Genomic DNA, 19,019 nt, shown 5'->3' with positions numbered 1-19,019 from the left:
GAAACAGAGAAATCTATACTCATTTAGCCATCTATAGATCAAGGGTTTTTTTTTTTAATTTTTTTATTATTAAAATTAGACAAACAAACAAACAAACATATTACACAAAACATCTAACAAAACATTTAACTATATAGACAACATAAACGCTTATTGTACATTCCATATATCCAAAATAATCTTGGAACAAAGCTTAAAAAAATCTTCCTGCTTGCCGTCGGATACCTGCTATCTATGGTCTCTGGATCCTGTATTGTCTTCCTTAATTTTCCTTCTTGCACTGTTATCTCTCTTCTATATTTTTCTTCTTCACCAATTTGTTACTTTCCTTGGATTTGGTGCAAGGGTTCCACTCCCGAAGGTTTTGCCTTTCCACTATAAATTTTAATTATCAAAATTAAGTTTTACAGAGCAATCATTTGAAGAAAAAAAAAAAGAACCTCTTATAGTAATATTTAATCCATTTGTCATTGCTCTAATATTTCCTGTTTGCTTCTATTTTTCTATTCAAACAATTTGTAATGGTTTTGTTACACATCTGAACTGCACCTTGTTTACCCATCACCAATTCTTTAACAGAGTAGTTGATATTAATCCCCATTTTTTCTCCAAAAACTCAAATACTTGTTTCCAGCTTTCTGAAAACTTTCCTGATTTCTCATTCCTCAATTTCCTTGTTAATTTGTCTAGTTCTATCAACTCATACAATTTCAGTAGCCAGTCTTCAACATTTGGAATTACCTTATTCTTCCAAACCCTGGCATATGTCATTCTTGCAGCGCAAATCATATAAAATAATATATATCCAAATTTTTTTTCCAAATCCTCATTTAACATATTTAACAAAAATATTTCTGGCTTATTTTCCAATTTTATGTTTAATATTTTATTTATTGTTTTCCGTATATCAGCCCAATACTTTTTTGCCTTATTGCATTTCCACCAGATGTGGTATATAGTCCCTTTCTTCTTTTTACATTTCCAACATTTATTGTTGGAATTTCCATAGATTTTGCAAATTTTAGCTGGTGTTAAGTACCATCTATAATAGATTTTGTAGCAATTTTCCTTTATATCTTGGCACATAGTATATTTCAATCTTTTACCCCATGAGGTCTCCCATTGTTCTAGATCTAATGTTCTCCCTATGTCCTGTGCCCATGCTATCATGTTAGTTTTAACTAATTCATTTTCAGTGTAGTATTTCAACAGAATTTTATACAATGCAGATATTGTTACACCTTTATTTGACCAAATTGTCTCTTCCAGTTCTGATTTCTTCTGACTTATACCAATGTTTTTTAAGTCGATTTTAAATCTTTCATGTAGCTGAAAATACAGGAACCAATTGTTTACCCTTCCTTCTGCTCTTAGTTCTTCAAATGGTCTCATCTGCCAGGTATTACCATATGGTTTTAGCAAATCACTATATTTCAACCATACTTCATTTCTAAACGGATCAACTTTGAGTAGGGCCTCATGTGGGGAGCACCATATTGGTATTGTTGGACAGATTAATTTTTTATACTTGCACCAAATTCTAAAGATGGCGTTTCTTACAAAATGGTTTTTGAAAGCTCTATTGGCCTTTACTTTATCATAAAACAAAAAAGCATGCCAACCAAATCTTATGTTTGAGCCTTCTAATTTAAGTAAAGCGTTGTTTTTCAAGTCTATCCAATCTTTCAACCATATCATCCCACATGCTTCATAATAAAGTTTGAGGTTGGGCAAGGCCAGTCCCCCTCTTTCTACTGAATCCTGTAAATACTTTAGTCTTATGCGTGGTTTCTTTCCTTCCCAAATAAAAGAATTTAGGTCCTTTTGCCACTTGGAGAAGACTGAGTTGTTCTGTATAATTGGTATACACTGAAATAAAAAAAGTATTTTTGGTAGGACAACCATTTTAACAGTAGCAATTCTACCAAGCAACGAGAGTTTAAGATTTTTCCACCTAAGTATATCTTTTTTAATATTTGACCAACATTTTATATAGTTATGATTAAACAAATCTGTATTTTTTTTTGTCAAGTGAATACCCAAATATTTAACTGTCTTTCGCACTTGGAGTGCTGATACATCACTTAATTTTCCCTCTTCTCTGCTGCTCATATTTTTTGTCATAATTAATGTTTTGATCTTATTGATTTTTAACCCAGATACTTTTTCAAATTTTTCAAGTTCCTCTAATAGCAGAGAGATATCCTCTATTGGATTGCTCAGTGACACTAACATGTCATCGGCATAAGCACGTAATTTATATTCAGTTCCTTTTATTTTGACTCCTCTTATATCACCCTTTTCCCTTATATTAATTAGTAATAGCTCCAAAATCATAATAAACAACAAAGGGGATAAGGGACAACCCTGTCTTGTCCCTTTTTGTATTTGAATGTTGCTTGTTGTCTCCCCGTTTATAATAATTTTAGCTTGTTGCTTGGTATAGATCGCCATGGTCCATTCTAAAAATTTCGGTCCTATGCCTAGACGTTTTAGGGTTTGACGCAATAAATTCCAATGAACATTGTCAAAGGCTTTCTCGAAGTCGAGGAAAATGAGGGCCAATTTCTTCTCATTATGGACTTCAAAGTGTTCTATTAAATTAATTACATGCCTTATATTGTCCTTAAGTTGCCTCCGTGGTAAGAAGCCCCGTTGATCTTCGTGGATCCATCCAATCAAAAACTTCTTTATTCTATTTGCTAGGATAGAAGCAAAGATTTTATAGTCCACGTTCAAAAGGGAAATGGGTCTAAAATTTTCTGGTAGTGCATGATCTTGGCCTTCTTTTGGAATTAGTACAATGTTCGCTTCTTCCCATGTATGTGGTAGCTTTCCTTCTTTAATGTTATTTATTACTTGTCGTAGTGGTTCTACAACTATGTCAGAGAGTTCTTTATAGTATAGCACCGAGAATCCATCCGGTCCCGGCGCTTTCCCTGATTTTAATGATTTTATTGCCTCGCCAATTTCATAGGATGTGATAGGTTGATCTAAGATATCTCTTTGACTGTCGCTTATCGGTACTATGTTGATCTTGTCCAAATATTCTGTAATGGCTTTTTCCTCAATAGTCTTGCTTTTAAACAAGTCTAAGTAGTATTTTTCAAATATTTTCTTTATTTCCTCTTGATCTGTTATGTTTTTATCTCCTTGTTTTATTTTAGTTATTGCTAACATTTCTTTCTTTTTTCTTAGTTTATAAGCTAGCCATTTTCCAGCCTTGTTTGCATGCTGGAAGTGACGCAACTTTGCTTTTTTTAATTTTTGTTCCATCTCTGTGATCCATTTTTGTGAGATTTGTTGTCTAAGGCATTTTAATTCTGCTTGCAACTTTTTACAAGAGTGTTTTGATTGTTTTGAATGAAGGTTCTTTTCTTTTCTCTCTATTTCTTGAATTATTTCTTGTGTCTTTTCTTCTTTATGTCTATTAAGTATAGCTTTCTTCTGGATAAAATAGCCTCTCATCACAGCTTTCGATGCTGCCCACAAAATGCCTTTGTCTATATTTTTGTTATCATTTTCCTCAAAATAAAGTTGGAGAGTCTTTTTTGCTTCTTCTAGGATTGTTTTATTTTGCAAGATATAATCTTGAAGCTTCCAGTTGTATCCTTTAGTGAGACCTCTCATAGACACTATCAATGGATTATGGTCTGAAATTAATTTGGGCAGTATTTTAGCATTGGTAACATCTTTACATAAACTCTTCGTCATCAGACACATATCAATTCTGGAATATGAGGTGTGCCGGTCTGAGAAGTAAGTGTAGTCTTTGGTTGACTCATTTTTAAGTCTCCAAATATCTTGTAACTCAAAATCATCTTTTAGACAGAAAAATGATTCGGGAAGCTTCCCTTGGTTGTCTGTTATCTTCCTCATTGAACTTTTATCTATTTTGGGATCAATTACTCCATTGAAGTCTCCTAACAAAATAATATTGTCATAAACCATATTCTGTATTTTCTTATTGATTTGTCGGAAGAATCTGCTTTTATTTGTTTGTGGCGCATATATTCCCATCACTAAGATTTTTTTATTCTGGAATTCAATGTCTATAGCTAAAAAATTCCATTTACATCTTTAATTACTTCTTTACTTTTAATTCTTTGGTTTACGTATATAGCTACCCCCCTTTTCGCTTTTAGTGTGGCAGAGACATATTCCATTCCGAGTTTTTTATTTTTGAGGAGTCTAACATCTTTTAATTTTATATGTGTCTCAAGCAAACATATAACATCCAGATTTAATTTTCCCAAATAATGAAATACTTTTTTTCCTCTTGATCGGCCCATTCAGCCCATTTACGTTCCAAGTCAAAATACTCAATTTATTACTTAACATTAATCCTCAACTTAATAGGACTCAAATACAAACTAGTAAAGTTCAATAGAGTGCTGTTTCACTTACTTATATATCGTCAATCTCCTCCTCTCCTTCTCCTTCTTCTTCTTCTTCTTCTTCTTCTTCTTCTTCTTCTTCTTCTTTCTCTCCTTCTTCTACTTTTCCGGTTGAATCTAGGGATGATCTTCTATCGCTTCCTAACTCTCCCTCCTCCTCTTGATTTTCATCCAGGTCTTCGTCTTCCTCATCTCTATTCAAAGAATCTTTCCTTTCTGCTTGTGTTTGGGCTTGTGCCTCCTCCTTCTTTTTTTGGCTTCTAGTTTGCACTGTGCCTTTGATTGTAGAGTTCTGTGGATATGTTTTATTTCGTCTCACAAAGGTATTCTGAATTTCTTGCCCATTTTTCTTCCAAAAATCTTTAGCTTTTTGGATTGTATTAAGTTTATACCATTTTTGCTTAAAGTTTACTGAAAGTCCTTCTAATTTTTCCCACTTATAAAATATCTTCTTTTTACTCAATTGTGTTGTTAAGAATTTATAATCTTCCCGTTTCCTCAAAATTCTTTTGGGCACATCTTTATAGATTTTGACTTGTTTACCTTCAATAATCAAATCTTTTTGATAGCTTTGAAATAACACATCATCCCGAGCTTTTTTCCTCACAAAATAAACTACCGTGTCCCTGGATATATTTTGCTCCCTCGCGAATGTGGAGTTCACTCTAAATGTTTTATTGATTTCACAAAGATATTCCATTTTTGGGATTTCCATGTAGTCTGCTAAAGTAGTTACAACATAATCATATAAATCTTCGTTTTTAAGTTCTTTCAGTCCGCGGATTTTTAGACAGTTTTCTCTATGCTTTTGATCTTCCAGAGCTTTTTGGTCCAAATCTCTCTCGTGTTGCAAATCCAGCTTAGTTGTAGCTTCCTCCAATTTTTTAGATTTGACTTCTAAGTCTTTAATCTTTGATTTAGCTTGGTTGACATCCTTTTTAACTTCCTCCAAAGACTGAGAGATTTTCTTAACTTCTGATTTAAAGTCTTGTTTTAAATCTGTCCTCAGACTTTTTATTTCCTGTTGTAGATTCGTCTGCATACTTTCCATTTTTGCATTTATTTTACGTATTTCTTCTAATAATGATGAGCTATGCTCCATTGAGGTTGAGGATCTCCTCTGCAATTGCTGTGCTTGTGCAGCTGCAGCAGCAGCTTTTTTAGCAGCTGTAGCCATTTTTTAGTTCAGATAGCAGCTTCAAGTATATCAAACCAAGCTAATATTCAAACATCTTCTTAACTTGTTATTGCAGAGGAGGGAAAAAAGAAAACCACTCTGCTACTTATATGTCTTATTTTTGACAATGCAGCTTCACACAGCCAAGTCAAAAGTTGTAGCCAAGCAAAAGGATAGAGAGACAGCAGGCCGAGGAGTTCTCAAAGGAAAAGGGGGAGCAGTTCTGTGTAAAAAGGGATGATGCACTTTGCTTACTGCTGGCAAAACTTTTTTTTAAAAAAAGCTGACTTTTAAGGGTCTGGTATCTTATGGAGCATGAAGCTTTACTGTTTCCTTACCCTCAACTTCCTCCTCTTCCCTTCTCTGTTGAGGTGGGTTTCGTTATTCTGGCTTGTAAATATTCGGCTGCTGGCACTGTCAATAGATCACTGTCTATAGATCAAGGGTTTGATGGACCCTTTTTACCAATCTTAACCAGACTTTGTGCATCCTTGATCTCTACCATCCTAGTCCAGCACTCAAACCATTTTATTAAATTGGCTCCAACTCCATACAACAAACAAGGCATTAAAATATAATTAGCTGTTAGTAATTCATCTAATTGTCATACTGTGCTACAGGTATTCTTTTTAGATCATATGCAGAAGAAAACAACAACAACAATTTAGCATGTTTTGTTTCCAAATGACATTTTGAGCAATTATATCAAATTGATTTTTAGAAAACCCAATAAAGGAATGTTTTGATGTGAATAAGAAACTTTCAGTACACTATGTGAATAAACATATATACTGAAAAATAAGAATTTCACTTTGGTTTCCACAATGATCTTGTTGATTACTGTATATGCAAATTGATTTGGCCATCTGCAATCTAAATTCATTGACCCACTTGCCCTAACCCATATGGTTGGGGCCCAGAGCTCTCTAGTGTAAGGATAGAAAATATTTGCCATTATTTATTTCTCAACTGAAATAAACACTTCTGAAATCTGGTTGGAAAGAATAACTTAAAGGTAAAGGTAAAGGTTTCCCCTTGACATGAATGCCTAGTCATAACAGACTGTAGAGGGTGGTAATCATCTCCGTTACTAAGTCGAAGATCCAGCTTGGTCTGAAGACTATTCCAGTGGTTATATGGCCAGCATGACCGCACCAAATGCTGTTTACCTTCCCACCAAAGTGGTACCTATTTATCTACTTGCATTTGTATGCTTTTGTGGTTCCGTTCCTACCTCTCAGGTAGATTCCAGATGGTGCAGCTGGGGGACTGTCGCTCCGATAAGAGGGCCCTTACATCTGGAGTCCCTCAGGGAGCGATTCTGTCCCCCATGCTATTTAACATTTACATGAAGCCGCTGGGAGAGATCATCAGTATGCTGATGACACCCAAATATGTTTCTCTGTGTCTCCGCCTGATGCAGTGACCAGGGATGGCATCTCTCCTCTTAATTCCTGTCTGGAGTCAGTAATGGGCTGGATAAGGGAAAACAGACTCAGCCTGAATCCAGAGAAAACAGAAGTACTCGTGGTAGGGTCTCCTGGCCCAGGGAACGAAATTTGTCCACCTGTCCTGAACGGGGTCACACTTCCCTTGAAGGACTCTGTTCGCAGTCTGGGGGTGCTTCTGGACTCGTCGCTCCACCTTACATCTCAGGTAGATGCGACGGTCAGGAGCACCTGTTATCAGCTTCAGCTGATACGCCAGCTGCGACCCTACCTGGGCCGGGGGGACCTGAAAACGGTGGTACATGCTCTGGTAACCTCTCGGTTGGATTTCTGTAATGCGTTCTACATGGGGCAACCCTTGTACCAAACTCAGAAGCTACAATTGGTTCAGAATATGGCAGCAAGGCTGGTCACTGAATTTTCCAGGACCAGCCATATAACACCTATACTGCAAAATCTTCACTGGCTGCCTATTCGCTTCCGGGCGCAATACAAGGTGTTGCTAATGACCTATAAAGCCCTAAATGGCTTGGGCCCAGGGTACTTGGAGGACCGCCTCTCCCCATACAGTCCGCCCCGCACTCTCAGATCGGGTGGGAAACATCTATTAAGAGTTCCCAAGGCAAGGTTTGTGTCTTCTTCACAAAGGGCATTCTCCATCGTGGCCCTGCAGACCTGGAACTCTTTGCCCGACGAGCTCCACTCAGCAACCTCTCTAGATCTTTTCAGGAAGTATCTGAAGACCTTTTTCTTCCATCAAGCCTTCCCCCATGTGCCTTGATGTTATCCCTTTCTCTCTATGCATTTTGTTCGATCCAGCTAACTTGTTATATGTGTTTTAATGTGTTTTAATTGGTTTTTCATATTGAATGATTGTTTAGAATGTTTTTAGAATTGTTGTATTGTTTTTAAGTGGTACGTGTGGGTTTTGTATTGTCAGGTTATGGGCTTCACTTTGTATTGTCTTTTGATGTTAAATTTTGTAAACCGCTATGATCTCTAAGGAATAGCAGTCTAGAAATAAATTTTCATTCATTCATTCATTTGAACTGCTAGGTTGGCAGAAGCTAGGACGAGTGATGGAGCTCACCTGATCATGTAACACTTTGGCCTTGAACTACCAAGCTTGCGACCTTCCGATCATCAGAGTTGGTATCTTAGCCACTAAGGCACCACATCCCTAAGACTTTTGCATAGGTTTCACCTGTTATGCACACATCTTGGTGTGATTCAGGCATTATTTTTGTACAAAAAATGTTCTTTTTTTAAACATAAAAAACATTATTTCAATAAACACATTTTTCTTGTATAAAATGGTAGGGTTGAAAAGGCACGTTACAGAAATACATGTTTTCATGGGGCAAAAATCATGAGCTTTGTACACACATATACACATATGTGTATATCTGCACAGAATACTCTCCCAAAACATTTTGAGATCTATGAATACTGAAGGGGGGGGGGGGAATAATGGAAATATTCATTTTTCTCCAACTTCAGAGAGAAAACTGCAAAAACTAGTTGTCCTTGCATGCAAGGACAAAACAATTGAAGATTTACCTTTCTAAGCCAGGGCTTCTCTTTTGATCCCATAGAAATTACCGTACTTGCAGCACAACATACACGGTGTCTGGTACCAGCCTTGATAAGGCAGCATTCTTGGCCAACCATGTGTACACAGAGATATGAAAACTGAATGTTGGAAATGCTAAGATACATTTGGCAATGAACCTTATCAAGATGATGTAAAGATGATTCAATTATGTTTCCCCTGCGTGTGGCAAAATGAAACCATTTCATGAGCAGAAACCTGGAGGAAATACAATTACTCAGGACAGAGTGGTTCCGATCATTCTGGCTGATCTCCTCTCTGTTCTTTAGAATAAAAGGCAAAGTCAGACTAGGCCAAACTGCTCAAAACCAATGACTAGGCTTGGGGTCAGCATGGGGTATTCTTGGACAGTTGTCAAGGACCCAGGTCCTGTTAAAATTTATAAGTGATGCTTGCCCACTCTCTCAGGGGTCAAACAGATCACCCAAAAAGAGCAGATCAGGGCCACTCTGGAGCTGCAGCAACCGCACATATGCAGTCCCAATCCAGCCCATCACAGCTGTTTCAAAGTGGCTTTTGAAAACGAGTGGTGTTTTTTAACCTGCCCTCAGGCTTACAATCTAAAGAGACAAGACACAAAAGGAGAAGGGAATGGCAGTGGGGAATGCCTGGACCATGGCAGATGGACTAGAGGGAGGGCCCTTTTTCTTACTGTGGCTAGGACCAATGGAGCTGGCCTGCCATTCTCTCCCTCTGGATGATGGCAGATAGAGGGAGGGCCTTCTTCTTTTCCAGGCATGTAATAATAATAATAATAATAATAATTTTTATTTCTTACCCACCTCTCCTCATGGCTCGAGGCAGGTTACAATATAATTAAAATGCAATCATCATATAAAATACACATATTAAGCTGCATCTCTAAAAATATTTATATTATAATACATAGGACAATCATTAAATATAAAATTTATGTTTAAAATTCATGATTAAAACAGTTTGGATAGACCTGCCAGAAGAGATAGGTCTTCAAATGTGTTTTATATTCCGACAGCTGGTTTAGCTGTGGATCTCTTCTGGCTGGTCATTTCAGAATCTTGGGGTAGCCAATGGGAAGATCCTCTGAGTAATGGCTGCCAGTCGAGTCCTTGTAAGCTGTAGCAACTGCCTCCCAGAGGACCTCAGTGTTCAGGGCAGATTGTACAGGGAAGGCTATCCTGTAGATAACCTGGACCCAAACCATATAGAGATTTAAAGGTCAAAACTATCCACCATCATCCAGAGGGAGAGATGGGCAGGCCTACTCCATCTTCAAAACTGCTGTGGCAGCCCAGATTGGGGCTGGGTGCATGTGATTGCCATGGCCCCAGTATGACGGCAATGGTGCAGCCCTGCTGTGCTTTTTTTGGCCTGTCTGTTTTGGACATCTAATCAGCATTTCTACTCCAATTTTTGGAATAGAAATGGTATTCATTTAAAAGTCTATAGCAATAGCAATAGCAAGTACATTTCTATACCACTTAGTGCACTTAAGCACTTGTTAAGTGGTTTACAAAATGTAAGCAAATTGCCCCCAACAAGCTGGGTACTGATTTTAGCAACCTACGGAAGGATGCAAAGGTGAGTCAACCCTAAGCCCCTGGCTGGGATTGAATTCACAACCTTGTGGTTTGTGAGTGAGTGGCTGCAGTACAGGCATTTAACCACTGTGCCACCAGGGCTCTTGTTTAGATGGCACACGCCCGGAGTGTGGTGGGAAAGTGCACTGCACCCGCATATATTAACATATGCATAGGTCAGTGAAGGACACAAAAAGGGTGGGGTATAAATACCATAAATAATAATAATAAATAATACGTGCATACCATCCTGCATGACAGATGGAGCCCAACTTGTAAATAACAATTAATTTGTAATCTTCTAATCAGCAAAATGATTCTAGCAAAATAGAAAAGTAAATTAAAAAAATACACATTGCATTGGTCAGACCAGTATCAGTAATCATTCTTCTCCATATTTTGATCTACAAAATTATAACCTCTACCGTCAGCTCATCCAGAAGCCAGATAAGGGACCATTTTCATCATGCTAAGCCTTCTTCCTTCTTACTGACAGATTCTGATTTTCCTTTCCAAAGTGGAGGAAATAGGATGTAGGCCTTTCCAGGGACGTAGACCTTATTTGTTAAATTATTTATTTTGTACTATACTATCCTTCTGATGTTTAGGTTTTATGGATAATTTTATTTCTGCTACCCTATTGTAATGGTTTGAACATTATGATTGCATTAGAAGGGTGGAGTATAAACTATGTTAATTATATAAAAAAAGAAGATATAAACTACAATACTCCATCCTTTATTTAACAGTTAGACCCTAACCCCTTTCCTGAGGATAGTACTTTATTTTAAGTGACACATAGAAGTCATGTTTCCAGGAATCCTCTTTTATACCATAGCAAGAGGCACATGGCCATGGGGACTCTGGGAAATTATCCCTACATCCTCTTTTGAGAAACACACAGACTGTTTGCAAAACAAACAAAGAAACAAACAAACAAAAACACCCAAGGCAAAACATATGGTGATGGTATTATTGTTCATATCTTTTTCCCCCCCCCCCCCCCCGGAAGACATTTGTTCTGAGGGTTGTCTTGATTTCAACCACATTACCTAAAGCTATTTATTGATAGAAAGTAACTATATAAAAAAACAGATACCTGCTGAGCTTCAAGTGCTGAACCAGAATTCCAAGCAAGTCTTCAAACATTTGTTTGCTATATGGGATCAAAATGAACGGCGTATTGCATGGACATATACTGTGTATATAGAGGGAACTGCAAAAATTGCAGGCAACATGTTTGTTTAAGCATCTTAAAGTTTATGTTCATGGGTGAGGAGTAATGAAAGAGTAGAGAGTAATGAAAAGTAACAAGCAACACAATGAACAACGCTTCCATAAGTCCACCCCTACATCCCTTTATTTATATCCTACATGCCCCCTCAATACTGGGGCTAAAGTAGCAAGCTATTCATTGTTTTCCTTATATCATTAACAATAACAAGACAGGCTTTTCAGTGGGAGAGAGCGAGTTTGACCGGAACAAGTTACACAAAGAATTACTTTAAAAAAAAAAATCCAAGCTCTGTCAGCATCTTGCAATGCCTTTTCCTTAGCACCTGAAAAAATTATCACTGTTGATACTTCTGTTAGAAAACAAGTGAAGTCTATCTCTGTTTGTCATCCGCAAGTAATTCATGGGACCTGTCATTTAGTTTCCTGCTAAGTAGCCGACTCCTGGAGCAGACTACAAATCGAGCTTCATTTTCATCAAACCAAGAACTAGTTTGGCAAACATGTGCCTTAATACCCAAAGGCAAGAAATAACTTGGAGCTGTCATTAATTTTGACATTTAATTACATTTCAATTTATTCCATTCTTTCTATTCCAGAATGATTTATAATTTCATTCTGCATTTGAGAAAGAGAATTTTTCTGAACTTCTACTCAAAAGATGGCTCTTTTATTATCAGACTTGGATCCTGTTTTCTTGTCTGGTCAGGCAGGAGGGGGTTTGTGGAAGAAATGTTTAGGGTTCTTATTATAATAGTGTGGGAGAGGAGGACAGGTTTTTTATTATTATTTCTTAAATGGAGTCTCTCTCTCTCTCTCTCTGTGTGTGTGTGTGTGTGTGTGTGTGTGTGTGTGTGTAGATATTATCATCTCCTTTCAGACTTTCACAGTTCTCCAAGGTGACTTTCAACACCAGCAAGGGATTAAACCTATGATGTTTCATGCAGCAAACATTTCCATTACGTGTGGGCAGCGGCACATATAAAGCCGGGTTGCCTGGTCTCCTCCTTCGCCACGCCCCCCCCCCCCGCCATCGGACTGCTGCTGTGAGCTGCATTTGCTGCCGGGAGGTCTCCCGGGTTGTAGAGAGGTGCACAACTGTGCACCGGCCCAGGAGCCGCCCACGGACTGTGAACCGGACTTTTACATCTTCGCAGCTGCGCAGCTGCGCAGTTACTCTCAGTTGTGACTGCGCCAAGGCAGGGGAGACGCATCCTTGCCAGCCATTGGCAGAGAATGATTGAGGTGTCTTCTCTCTGCCTCTGGTGCTGTATTGTGGGGGGGGGGGGGGGGAGGTTATGGATGTGGGGAATGTTTTGGGTGGGGAGGCAGAGGGTAACTTCCCTGGCTCGGGCGGGGCTCCTATTGGAGTAGTGTGGGGGCAGGGGGAGGTATGGCGGTAGGAAAGTGGATCAGCGTTACAGGGAAAGGCAAGATCGATGCTTAATATCTATCTCTCCTTCCCATCCCTCTCCTAACCAAAGAGATCTGAGGGTCACTCCAACCATACCACAAACCCTGTCTCTGCTCCTGTGCAATGCCAGGTCCATCAAAAATAAGACCCACATCATTCATGACTTGCTCGAGGACAACAACTGTGACCTGGCTTGCATTACTGAGACCTGATTAGGGCCTGAAGGGGAAGCTGTGTGGGCTGAGGCCCTACCTGCCGGGTACTCAGTGAAGGACCAGACCAGCTCAGGTGGGGGGGGGGGGGGGGGGTGTTGCCTTGGTGCATAAGAACACCTTGTCTCTGACCAGAAACCATGTCCATCAAACCTCCTATATCGAGTGTATTTACTTGACCCTGAAGGCCAGAGACAGTCTAGGGATTCTGTTGGTCTATCGGCCGCCCCGTACGCTAACAGACTCCCTTAACGAGCTGACACAGTTGGTCTTGGAGCTGATGCTGGAGTCCCTCAGGCTTCTGGTCCTGTGAGACTTCAACATCTCCCTCGCGGCCAACTATATTCCATCCGGTGCGGCTCGGGAATTCATGGATACCATGACATCCATGGGCCTGTCACAACTGGTCCTGGGGCCTACGCATTCTGCGGGTAATACACTTGATATGGTCTTTTGTTCGGACATGGAAACTCTGTGGGCGGAAATATCTAATATTTCCCCCTTGTCATGGACGGATCATTTCCTGGTAGAGGCAAAAATCAAGGCATCTACCCAGATCCCTCCTGGGGGTGGTGGACCTATTCGAATGGAACCCAGAAGGTTCCAGGAAGCCCTAGAGGGGTATATGGTTGGAAACGACGGCAATTCTGTTGATGCTCTGACTAACATCTGGGACACTGATCTCTCCAGGGCTATACACAGTATTGCTCCCAAGCGTCCTCTCAGGCCTGCTTCCAAAAAGAAGCCCTGGTATACGGAAGATCTCCGGGCAAGGAAGTGGGTGCTGCGACGGCTAGAGTGTGTCTGGCGGAAACATCAGCGCTTACCCGACAAGGCTCTCCTTGACCGTCTTTTCAACGACTATGGAGAGGCGATAGATGGGGCAAAGGAATTGTTCTTTGGCGCACGTATCGCATCCGCGGAGTCGCGTCCAGCAGAGTTGTTCAGGGTGGTGAGGGAACTAACTGAGCTCCCTCCCGCCCCAAACCCGATCCTTGAACCAACTAAGGCTTGCTGTGACCAATTTAACAACTTCTTCGCGGATAAAACCTCTCGAATAAGGGAAGGTCTTGATGCCAGCGTTAGAGCCGAAACCAGAATAGAGGTGTCCAGAGCCCCCGTGGACTTGGTTGTACTGAATCATTTTGAGTCTGTGAGTACCGAGGATGTGGACAAGATCCTTAGAAGTGTTAGGAAGACAACCTGCTCCCTCGATCCCTGTCCCTCATGGCTAGCGGCTCAGGTGGGACCGGCAGTAACTCTAATGTCACAGTGGATTATTAATACATCTTTGAGGGATGGGCAATTTCCATCGAGCTTAAAATTGGCCACGGTAAAACCTCTGCTCAAAAAGCCATCCCTTGACCCCCTGATGCATAACAATTATCGGCCAGTCTCGCTATTGCCATTTTTAGGGAAGTTGATCGAGAGGGCGGTTGCAATCCAGCTTCAATCGATCTTGGATGAAACGGATTATCTAGACCCATTTCAAACCGGCTTTCGGACGGGTTACGGGGTTGAGACTGCTATGGTCGCCTTGGTCGATGATCTCCGTCTGGGCATGGACAGGAGTAGCGTGTCCCTGTTAGTGCTCTTGGACATCTCAGAGGCTTTTGATACCATAGACCATGGTATCCTTCTGGAGCGCCTGGTAGAGTTGGGAATCGGGGGCACTGCGCTCCAGTGGTTCCGATCCTACCTCTCTGGGAGGTTCCAGATGGTGCAGCTGGGGGATGTGTGCTCAGACAGGAGGGCCCTTACATCTGGGGTCCCTCAAGGAGCCATTCTGTCTCCCATGCTTTTCAACATTTACATAAAACCGCTGGGAGAGATCATCCGGAGAGATGGGGCGCGGGGTTATCAGTATGCTGATGACACCCAAATAGTCTTCTCTATGTCTCCGACTGATGCAGTGACCGGGAATGGCATCTCTCCTCTTCTGGCCTGTCTGGAGTCGGTAATGGGCTGGATGAAGGAAAACAGACTCAGCTTGAATGCAGAGAAAACGAAGTACTCGTGATAGGTTCCCCCGGTCCAGGAATGGCGGTGGTTCCACCTGTCCTAAACGGGATCATGCTTCCTGTGAAGGACTCGGTACACAGTTTGGGGGTGCTCCTTGACTCGTCACTTCACCTTACATCTCAGGTGAGTGCGACGGTCAGGAGCACCTGTTATCATCTTCGGCTGATACGCCAACTGCGTCCCTACCTGAGCCGGGGCAACCTAGAAACGGTGGTACATGCTCTGGTAACCTCTCGCTTGGATTTCTGCAATGCGCTCTACATGGGGCAACCCTTGTACCATACCCGGAAGCTACAATTGGTACAGAATATGGCAGCAAGGCTGGTCACTAATACATCTAGAACCAGCCATATAACACCAGTCTTAAAAGACCTCCATTGGCTGCCTATTTGCTTCCGGGCGCAATACAAGGTGTTGGTTGTTACCTATAAAGCCCTAAATGGCTTGGGCCCAGGGTACTTAGAGGACCGCCTCTCTCCGTACAATCCGCCCCGCACACTCAGATCAACCGGGCAGCAATTGCTAAGGGTTCCAGAGGCCAGATTAGTTGCCACTACTAGGAGGGCCTTTTCCATCTCGGCCCCCAGCCTCTGAAACGCGCTGCCCTTTGAGCTCCAGTCGGCCGCCTCCCTTACCCAGTTTAGGAAGGGGTTAAAAACATTCCTACTTGAGCAAGCTTACCCCTGACTCCCTGACCCCTGAAGTATTCTCTCCTCGCCCCCTTCGTCAACATGTTAAGCTGGCATGAATTGGGGTTTTTATTGTTTTTATTGTACGAGGTTTTAATGTTATGTTTTTTGTAATTTTGTATTGTTATGTGAAATGTTGGAAACCGCCTTGGTCTGAGAAAGGTGGTATATAAATAAAATTTTACTTACTTACTTTTACTTACATTATGTACATCTGCCCTAGCCAAATCCCTACCGGCTTCTGATGGCCAAGGTTAGAGTATGGAGAGACTGACCACAACGCTTGCATGCATGCACCTACATGCACACATGCACACATGCACACACACAAATGTGTACTGTTCCAGTCTGTAACGCCATAGGTAAGGCATCTTCATTAGCAGAGCATTCTGTTGGCATATCACATGTCCTCCAACTCCTGTCTACTGGTGGAGTGGCAATCATATTTATTTATTTTATTCTTTAAAAAACATTTCTATCTCACCTTCAATCATGAAATCTCAGTGTGTTGTATAATTAAAATAATATTTTTTTAAAAAAATTGTTCCACTTTTAAAAAAATAATAAAATAATTTAAATATTTAAAAACATAGTACATAGATCGGCAATTTTAAAACAGAAGAAACCATATATTTTTTTCTAAAAAAGAAGAAGAAGAGAGATTATGCCTAAAATTCTTTAACAAAAAGATATATATTAAATTTGCACCTAGAAGGCCACTAGAAACAATTGCTTTCTAAGGGGAAGGCATTCCATAAACAGGTGGCCATAGTAGAGAAGCCTCTCTCCCTTGTCTCTGTGATGTATTGCTCTCACTAGTGGAACATAGATGAGTGTTTCATCTCAGGAGATCTTAGTTCTTGGGCAGGTATATATAGTAAGAGACACTCTTCATGTATCAAGGCCCCAAGCAATTTAGGGATTTGAATGTCATTACCAACATCTTGAATTCAGGTTAAAAATGGATTGTGCAGCTTCCTTTTGATCCCTCAGTAAGCTTTTGACTGGCATATAGGGCTGAGGATTAAAAGTACAGTTATGAGCACAATAAGGGACCTTCTGGATCACTCCAAAGACCTAACTAGTCATACCCTCCAACTGCCCCAGTTGTGAGAGACGGTCCCAGTTAATTTCCTCTCATCCTACTTTTTCACTCCTTTTAAAATGTCTGTTTCTCTCTCTTCTCACTTCTCCCTGTTATTCTCAGCTTTCTTCAGTTGCTGCAAACTGAAAGATGAAACATACGTCAAAAAGAGCCAGCTTCCCAGCAGACTGGGGGTGTGGCATTCAGACATCAGCACACCTCCAGTCCACCAGAAAGCTGCATGGCCAACTGCACATGAGATGGAGCTACGACATTTTGGCAGCGCGGTGTTTACACACACCTCATTGAAGAAACACCGAAGGAATGCCGCCGCAGCGACAAAGGTGTCCTTTCTGCTGCTCCTTTTTACACTGGGGAAAGGCCTGGTTGGGGGCATGGCGTGCGGTTGCAGAGGCTCCAACCCAGTGAGCAAAGGGGTGGCCAGAATCCACTACTTTGGGGCCATCTGTTTTGCCCCTTAATCTAAAGTGTAAAAACAGTTTGCACACAGTTAACAGAAGAGGAGAGGAGGGGGCATCACCTTGGCTTTCCCAGTAGTCTCAAGTAAAACAAAGTGCTGTTGCTTCTCCTAGTTTCTCTGCTCTTCCTCATTAATAATGTTTGTCCTCTTGACCATATTATGATGTTGCTTGGCTACACATGCCCTGATTTCCATCTATGAAATGTTGGAAGGTATGCCTAGCCTAGCATCCTTTCCTCATAAAGACCAACCAGGTACATATGAAAGGTTTACAAGCAAAGCATGGACATGATAGTTCCGAAGTAACTGAAATCCAGAAGCATGTTGCCTCCAATACTGGCCCTTTCCTGTGTGTAAGCCCTGTGGGATTCAGCAGCACCTTTTTAAAAGCAGATATGTTTAGAACTGTGCTGTAAAAAACCCTAGCTCAGAGAGTGGTGGATCCATGGCCTGCCATATATTGCTGGACTACAATTCCCATTAACAGTGCACATTGAAGTCTGACATCATTTGGAGTGCCACAAGTTTTCCATTCTTGTCTATAGAGATAGCTATTCATTCTAGCCAAGAGGATCAGCATTACAGCTTCAAGAACATTCAAAGGGTCTGTGACTGATATTTTATACTGTGGTCGCATGCCCATAGGATTTGAGAATCAGGGATGAATTAAGATGCGTCTAAGCAATATGTTATGCTATACATATACATTTTTAAAAATAGACCACAGCAGGCTTGGTGTTTTAAAATATATAGTTATGTGATGGCTTTTTCATAAGAAACATGCCCCAAGCTGCTTCCAGTTATTTTTCTGTGTTAAGCAGAGCCACAAAATAATACATAAAACTGAGAAAGTAGGAAGTGTACAAATTATCTCATTGCATCATCTTTCTGGAATCATGAGCTGTTATGAAGCAAACAACAACAAAAAAAGTTTTGTTTTTTTTAAAAAAAAACATGCCCCCCCCCTTCTCTTCCCACTGAGCCTTGCCATACTCACACCATCTCTTCAATGTTTTAAAGAGATGCAAGTGAATGGCAGAGCCCATTTCTGTCACTAGGCATATGTATGGGGAGCAGTCACCCCCCCCCCCCGCAGCTGAACCACCTAGGGCATCTGCCACTGCCATGAGTCACTCACTTCTGAGGTCAGAATGAGGCATCTAGCATTGATCACATGAGCAGGTACTTCATTCTGACCTCAGAGCAAGCAAAAGGTGACCGTGGGATACATGGCAGGCAGCTCAGCAGTATGTGTGCACACAGATGCTCCAGTGTGGGAATGGACAGCTTAGATCTTCCTAAGAAATCTGGAGCAAAAGGGCCTTTTTAAAAATGCATTGTAAAGTTGTTATAACTCAGTCCTGGTGCAGAATGATGTGGATGTCATTGGGGCTGCTTGTGCCAGAACAGGGGTTGGGGCTGAGTGTTGACTGGAGTGGATGACAGCAGAATGGAGGGGCGGGGGCATTTGGCCCATACAGACAAGGCCTAAGGCACTCCTTTGCCATTACTATGTACTCAGATTGGAATCATTGTATCAGTGAAAATAAGTCAGATTGCTAGATGGATGACTATGAGAAGTTGTCAAGCAGAACATGGGTTTGGAAATGTCCTTCTGCTAATGTTCCCCTGTATTTCTAACTTCATTCATTCATGCATGCACTTATCTAATTCTGTTTTAATTTATTACT

The 19,019-nt window shown here is 40.8% G+C and overlaps 1 protein-coding gene across 1 annotated transcript; it reads right to left on the bottom strand.

The window, feature by feature from the left end:
* Window positions 1-277: 277 nt before the first annotated feature.
* On the bottom strand, window positions 278-5,574 carry LOC121927028 (glutamic acid-rich protein-like). Its single transcript, XM_042460519.1, has 2 exons — window positions 4,408-5,574; window positions 278-375 (listed from the first exon to the last, which is right to left on the bottom strand). The coding sequence occupies exon 1, from the start codon at window positions 5,572-5,574 to the stop codon at window positions 4,408-4,410; it is 1,167 nt and encodes a 388-aa protein (XP_042316453.1). The 3' UTR covers window positions 278-375.
* Window positions 5,575-19,019: the final 13,445 nt, after the last annotated feature.

The sequence above is a fragment of the Sceloporus undulatus genome, chromosome 1 (genome assembly GCF_019175285.1).
Source record: "Sceloporus undulatus isolate JIND9_A2432 ecotype Alabama chromosome 1, SceUnd_v1.1, whole genome shotgun sequence".
Taxonomy (NCBI): Eukaryota; Metazoa; Chordata; class Lepidosauria; order Squamata; family Phrynosomatidae; genus Sceloporus; species Sceloporus undulatus.
The sequence above is the reverse complement of the archived record's forward strand: the minus strand, read 5'-3'. Positions and strand labels throughout refer to the sequence as shown.